The sequence below is a fragment of the Tupaia chinensis genome, unplaced genomic scaffold (genome assembly GCF_000334495.1).
Source record: "Tupaia chinensis unplaced genomic scaffold, TupChi_1.0 Scaffold000515_1, whole genome shotgun sequence".
NCBI classification, from domain to species: Eukaryota; Metazoa; Chordata; class Mammalia; order Scandentia; family Tupaiidae; genus Tupaia; species Tupaia belangeri.
This window is the reverse complement of record NW_006160028.1, coordinates 8,284,306-8,291,211: the sequence shown is the minus strand read 5'-3', so window position 1 is coordinate 8,291,211 and position 6,906 is coordinate 8,284,306. Positions and strand designations below refer to the sequence as shown.

The 6,906-nt window shown below is 53.8% G+C and overlaps 1 protein-coding gene across 1 annotated transcript in view; it reads left to right on the top strand.

Annotated features, from left to right (window-relative positions):
* MUC20 (mucin 20, cell surface associated) overlaps window positions 1-6,906 on the top strand; it is a 9,337-nt gene extending 2,431 nt beyond the window's left edge. Inside the window, exons 2-4 of the mRNA XM_006156806.1 lie at window positions 1,070-2,374; window positions 3,425-3,516; window positions 6,427-6,906. Of these exons, the coding sequence (XP_006156868.1) occupies window positions 1,070-2,374; window positions 3,425-3,516; window positions 6,427-6,495 (1,466 nt within the window). The 3' untranslated portion in view covers window positions 6,496-6,906. The remainder of the gene's footprint in view (window positions 1-1,069; window positions 2,375-3,424; window positions 3,517-6,426) is intronic.

The window sequence follows — 6,906 nt, the reverse complement described above, 5'->3', positions numbered from 1 at the left end:
GGGGGAGGAAAGTGACTGTCCCTGGAGAACGGTCATACTGTAATCCCTTCTCCATTTCTCCCTCCTTTCAGAATTGTGGGCACACACACACACATGCACCCAGTGTGTCTCTTAAGCTGCTATGTCCAGAATCAAAGCACTAAGTCGGCCATGTGGGATCTAGGTGCCTTAACCACCATGCCACTGGCTGGCCCACTCTCCCATATTTTATTTGCTAAATCTGTCAACCCTCTCCAAGGGGCTCCTTGGCCCACTCCCAGAGAGTCCCCTCTCTGTAGACACGAGAGGCGCCTGGAACCTCACCTGAGCAATGAGCACCAGGCTGGCCCTGCTCTCACAAGCTCAGGCGCTGGTCACGTGAGCAGGCATTTGGCTGTAAGGAAGGGTGCTGGTACTGACTCCCTTCACACGTGGAAGCTGCCTGGCCCACTGTTCCAATGGTTCTGAGATTTCTTCCCTGTAGTTCTGAGACCCACATTCAGGAGAGGCTCGGACAGGAGTGGGACGCCCTCTTGCTTCCCTCGCTGGGAGCCCAAGCAGCTCCCCCACACTGTTTGGAGGTTCCTTTCCCCTTACCCTCACAGCTACCTCTGAAGACAAAACCAGGGCTCCTTCTAGCAGTTTAAGAGTTTTTACTTCCATGGGGGTTTCCATGTTTTGGTTGAGAAAAATATCCATGCAAAAGTGAAAAGGGTTCTTCCAGAAAGTTCTGACAGTCCTGGTCTCTGCTCTGCAATTCTTGTCTCTGTCCTCTGTGCTCACTCTTGAAGGGGGAACCTGACCCCACACATTCCTTCTGATAGCCACAAACCAACAATTGGCTAGAATCCTGGGGTGTGGGGGCCTCGAGGGGATCATTGGGGTTTCAGAGGTCACCAGGCAGAGCAATCCCAGCAGCAGCCTTGGACTGGGCTTCCCCAAACTGCCTCCTTTGTTTCTTGTTAAAATAGATGAAAACTGGTGTGCCAGCCAGGTCTCTATCCACCTTCCTCCCAGGGGGGCCCAGGGACTTGTGTGAGATTGGCCCATGGGGACTCTTGGCTCACAAAGTTAGTCTCGCCCTACACAGGTCCCAGCACCAGCAGCCCAGACCCTTTGGTAACAGCGAACAGTGGAGAAGAGCCTGCTGTGACAGCAGGACCCAGGACAAGCTCAGAGGGAGACTCCTGGAGCACTGATGTCACTGAGACCTCAGCACCAGGCTTCATCACTTTGGAAACTCAAACTCTGAGCACCAAGACCTTTTCTGAGCCCCGACTCTCAGTCAGCCTCATTTCAGAAGCGGAGACGAGGGAAGCGACAACCATTTCCACGGCCACAAAGATCAGGCCCCTCACTGAAACCATGCCTTCCATGTTTGTGGATGTGATCACCACCTCTGAGGAGACACCGGCCACGAGAAGCAGCTCCACGGGAACCAGAATGACCGCAGTTGAGACTGACCCAGGCTGCGACCCTGCGGAAGCCATCTTTGACAGCCTGTGTACTGATGACAGCTCTGAAGAGGCAAGGAGGGTCACCACTGACGTCTTGACATTGACTCACACCACCGCAGAGGCTGAGGGCCTATCCCCTGGCAGCAGTGCCTCTCCTGCCAGCTCGGTTCCCGCCATCACCACCTCTCAAGTCCTGGCACCTGACCTTACTACCCCAGCCAACACCTTCACCTACATCGAGGTCACCTACCACAGCAAGACGGAAATAGAGACAGCTGCCACCATCCCAGGGTCCTCAGACACAGGGCACACCCCCACAGGAGGAGTGAAGGGGTCCACCTCTGAGACAGCAGCTTTGCCCCAGTCCACTGAAGCCGTATCGCACGACCCTGAGACCATGAACTTTGCTGAGGCCTTGTCAATGGCCAGCACCGCAGAATCAGCTACACCTGACCCCAGAGTTGACAGTCCACCGCCCACTACTGGCACTGCAGAGAGAGAAACAATAGCAGCCACAGCCACTACCCCCAGTGGAGTTTCGGTGATAGTTCACACGAACTCCTCGGAAGAAACCGCAGTCCCCTCTGTTGAGACACTAAGCTACCTCAAGGTCTCAGGAGTGGTTATGGTCTCCACAGAGGCTGGGTCCACAGTGGGCAGAGCAGCTTCCTCTGCTGGGCCCCCAGGCTACAGCTCTGCGGAGGGAGCCACCAGGAACCCCAGCCCTTCAGAGACTTCCACCCCAGACAATATAACCACTGCACCCCTCAGCATTGGCAGGAGCCCCCTGCCTTCTGTCCACCCCTCTACACCCAACAGCAGCCGAGACACCAACACCACCTTGGCCAAGACCATAGCCTCGTCACAGGCCTCGATGAAGCCCCCGACAGCCACACCCACCTCTTCCTGGACAAGGCAGACCACGAAGGTTACTGCAAGTAAGCCCATATGTGGTCTGGGGGGACTAGGATACACGTACAGAGCAGCGAGGGAGGATGGGCTTAGCGGCCTGTTCTGGGCCCTCTCTGGGCATTTCTTCGATTTTATGCTCTTATTTTGTTTTATTCCCTTATATTGTGGTGAGAACACTTCATGTGCAGACCTTCATAGGACAGACCTCTGAGTGTCCTATGCGGTACTGTCATCTCGAGGCTCGGCATTGTCAGCAGATCTCTAGAGCTTACCTTGCATATCTGAGATGTAGCCCCATTGACTCACAACTCCCCGTTTCCCTCTCTCCCCAAAACGCTAATCTTTTCTTATGACTGCTCAGCATTCCATTCATTGAACTGCCCTTCCTTTAACCGGCTCTCTATGCACGGACATGTAGGATGTGCTCGCAGTTTGTTATGACAAGCAGTGCTGCAGTGCAGGCTCTCGTGTGTTATTTCCGGAGGACAAGCCTCCAGAGCACAATCGCTCGGTTCGAACGTCACGGTGACAGGGAGAAATGACTGCGAAGTGGTAGGTGGAGGCGAGCAGGCTGGGGCTCCCCGAGAGACAGAACTACCTTGCAGAGCCTCGAAGCCGGAAGGAGGCTGGATAAGATCCGCTCAGCCCCCCACCAGCCTCGTGCAGGAACACTGGCTGAGGACATTCCCTCGAAGAGCTGGCCTCCCTCTGCCACCTTCTCTGGTCAGGCCCTTCCCCAGCAGCCCCATCCAGGATCTCCAGCCCTTGAGAACATTCTAGATCCATTTCTCTCTCTCTCTTTCCTCATGCTGCCCTTTTGACTCGTGCAAATGTGGGTGGTGCTTTAAGTGATCACTTCTTTCACTCTTTTCGGGAGGACCCTACAGTGGCATAATTTTCCCAGAGAGGAATCCTCTTTTCTCCTTGTAGTGAGTGGATGTAAGATCCTACGTGAGCATAGACGCGTTACATATGAGCACCCACACACGTATGTGGAGGAGGGCAGGGGCCGGGGAGTGGGAAGCACAGCTTGATTACTAGACTGACTTTCATCTTCCCACCGTCTCAACTTGCAGGTGGAGAGGAAGGCTTCCTTCTCTTACGGCTAAGTGTGGCCTCCCCAGAAGACCTCACTGATCCCAGAGTGGCAGAGAGGCTGATGCACCAGGTGAGTGAGTGCTTTCTGGGCCAGGAGAGAGCAGAAAGTGAGAAGTTCTCAGGGCTGCAGGGTGATCTGCAGGGCACAGCAGGGCGCAGCAGAGCTACGCTGCACCTGGCAGGGCCTACTCTCAGGGAGTGTTGGAAGCTGCAGCTAAGGCTCCCTGCCTGGCTTTGCTTCCGCTGGCTTCTCTGAGTTCTGCATTCCCCATCTCTGCAATATACACAACTTCTTCCCCTGGCCCCCGTTCCTCCAGGTCCTGGGTAGCTTAGGCCTTCTGACCCTCCAAGGAGATCAGTGATATTGACAGGTGGGCAAGCAGGACTCTCGGATGCAAGTGGCAGAAATCCGAGTCATAGTGGTTTACACAGAAAGGCAAGGTCTGAGGAACCTAGAAGTGGTCTATCCAGCTTCTGTTATGGCTGGATTCAGCAGCTCAGATATGATCCTGTGGATTTTCCCTTTGCTAGGCTCCCTTCATCTTTGAGAGTCTTTTTCCATATATACAGAAAGGTGCCCATGACAGCTTTTGATTCATAAGACACTTCCCTCTTTCAAAATCTGCATAGCGTCGAGGGAAAGACTCAAATTTCCTGAAACTGTGAATATGACTGAAAGCCCAATCAGGACCACAAAGAATGGGAAGGAAAGGTCCAGAAGAAATAAGGATGCTGGGTAGAAAAAAAATAACAGAGATGTATGCTCTACAAGAGAAAAAGAATTAGGATACATTTGTATAATGAGCTGGAAAAGTTCTAAAATGCAGACCATTTGACAGAGCTTCCATTGGTGACATTCTGGGACAGAGCTTTTGGGGATGGTGGGAATTACTGGCAGGTTAGACAGCTGAGTACTGATTTCACCTGCCCAAGACTCTTGGCTTCTGGCTCTATAGAGTAAAAGGAGGAACATGGTAGAGAGGGGAGTGCCTGAGCTCCGCCCACAGGTGGACTGAGAGCACCTTCCAGTGTGAAGTGCTCCTTGGGCAGAGCCCCTGCCAATACCTCAAGATTGGCACAAGCAGTGGACCCACACAGACATCAGCAGCTCAGGCTTGGTGTCCCCCCCGCCCCCGCCTCCCTCAGGGTAAACTTGGCAGAGGTGCTGGCTGGGAGTTTTGTGCCGTGGGCAGGCTGGACGGGTGAGGCAGTTACTCATGGCAGAGGGAAGTGGGATACATCCATGCAAGGAGGATTCTCTGTTGCAGACAAAATAAATTTTCTTTTATTTTTTTTCCTTTTTTTGGATAGGTCTTTGCAGTAGGGTACATCTGCTCGCCAGAAAGTGAGAAATCACCCCATCAGGGGGGATGGCCATGCCACAATCCCTTCTCCTCCATTCTCCTCTCGGGATCCTGAGCATGCCTGCCCACGCGCCCAGCATGAGTTTAAGCCACTGGGTCTGGGACTCAAACTGTGGTCGACTACATGGGAGTCCAGCGACATAGCCACTGCGCTAACTGCTGGTCCCAAGAAACTGTCTTTCATAAGAGAAGATTTGTTACAGGGTCCCAGGGTGCATAGAATCAAAGGAATACCAGAGAAGTGTGCTTGAAAAGTGGATGGGAGGAACCCAGGGGAAATCTGGGCTGGGCAGTGGGGACAATCTGGTTGGGACCTTGTAACTTTTTTTTAAAAAAAACGTTTTACTATAGGATGCTTGTGCTTACAGGAGACGGGGGAGGGGGAGTTAGATAGCACCCCCTCAGGGGGTTGCCACACCAGAATCTTTTTCCCTCCGTTCTCCTCTCAGAATTTTGGGCACATACACACAGGCACCCAGCGGGTGTGTTTTTCAAGCTGCTGGTCTGGGACTCAAACCATGCAGTCAGCCATGTTAGGATCCAGCTGCCTTAACCTCCACACTATCTGCTTACCCTGTTCTTTTTATTTTTTCTATTTAATTGCTAGAGGGCATGTGTGAGGGAGGGAGAGGGACAAAGCTCCCCCAGTGGAATGTAGTCACTCAGCAGTCCCTTCTCCTCCATTCTCCATCCCATTGGCACTTGGGGTACACTTGCATGTGGGACTGGCATATTTTTCAAGCTATTGGGGCTGAGATTCTGACCCTGCAGTTTGCCATGTGGGATCTGACTCCCTGAATCACCAGGTCATGGGGCGGCCTGACTTTGTCACTCTTGCTGGCCCCAGGGACTACTGGACACTGCCACAATGGACAGACACCACACTGCTGCACACCTGCTGCAAGTGGGTTCTCACAGTCTCTGGGTCTGGATCGCCATTCCAGAGACCAGGCCCTGAGTGGGGACACCCAACAGCCTAAGCTCAGCTCTCGTGTCCACGTCTTACTGCCAGGGAGGGAGGAGGGAATAGCTGTGTCCTTGAAGTTCTCCGAGAGGCAGGAAGGCCCATCATGACCCCCACAATGAAAAATTCCCTAAACCTGTGGGCCAGCCAAGGAGGTGGCTAGTGCCTCCCGCACGCAGAGATCAGAGTCGTAGGTGTGGGTTGTTGAAGGAGGGAGCCAGGGTTGAGTATCACATCTGAGTCCCTAAACCGGAAACCATGTCAGGGGTTGGAAAGATGCCAAGGAGATGAGGAGGGTCAGCTAGCCCGGGCACACAAGCCAGGATGTTGGGTGGGTGGGTGTTGGCTTCTCACTGGGGCCAGCCAGTGGCCTGGGGCTCAGAGGTCAGGCAATGAACTAGAGCCAGACAGATCTGGGTGTGAATCCCAGTGCCTAACTGCGTGACCTTGGGAAGTTTCTCTGAATGACTTTCATCCCTTGTAAACAGGGATAACGCCTGCTCTGTGACCTGGTGTACGTGAAGCCCACGCTCACGCTTGGGAAATGTTGCTGTCCTCTTATGTTCTCTCCACTGTCCCTCCATGTCCTTGGCCTATGGGGAGCTCAGGGGCCGACGAGCTGGAAGTAAAGCCTATTCCCTTTGCCTTCCAGCTCCGCCACCAACTGCATGCCCACGTGCCTCTTAGCCACGTCTCCTTGCTGCGTGTCAAGAGAGGGTGAAGAATATCAGCTGCCACCGGGCGTGGTCCATGTGCCAAAGGAGGGACAGTGCCACCTATGACCTGTGTCCCCACCACCAACTGGAGCCTCATTGCTGTGCTGGATGTACCCGAAAGTTTTCCAGGAGGGTCAGTGGGCCGTGCCCTCCCCCCAGACATGGCAGCAGGACCCTGGCTCACAGGCCTGAGTGTGTGGGTTGTGGGCTTCCCTGTGTCCGGAGGTGTCTGTGAACCTCCCCAGGCACGAGGCTGTGTTTCAGTAAAGAGACCCAATGATCCATCTGCGAGCTTCTAGACTGCACTGAAGTCATACTTAGTGCGGTCCAAGGGCTGGTTGGCCTGTGTGCTGTGTATGTTTTTAAAATACAGGGGGTTAGGGACTAGCAGATGGTATAGCGGTTACGTCGCTGGA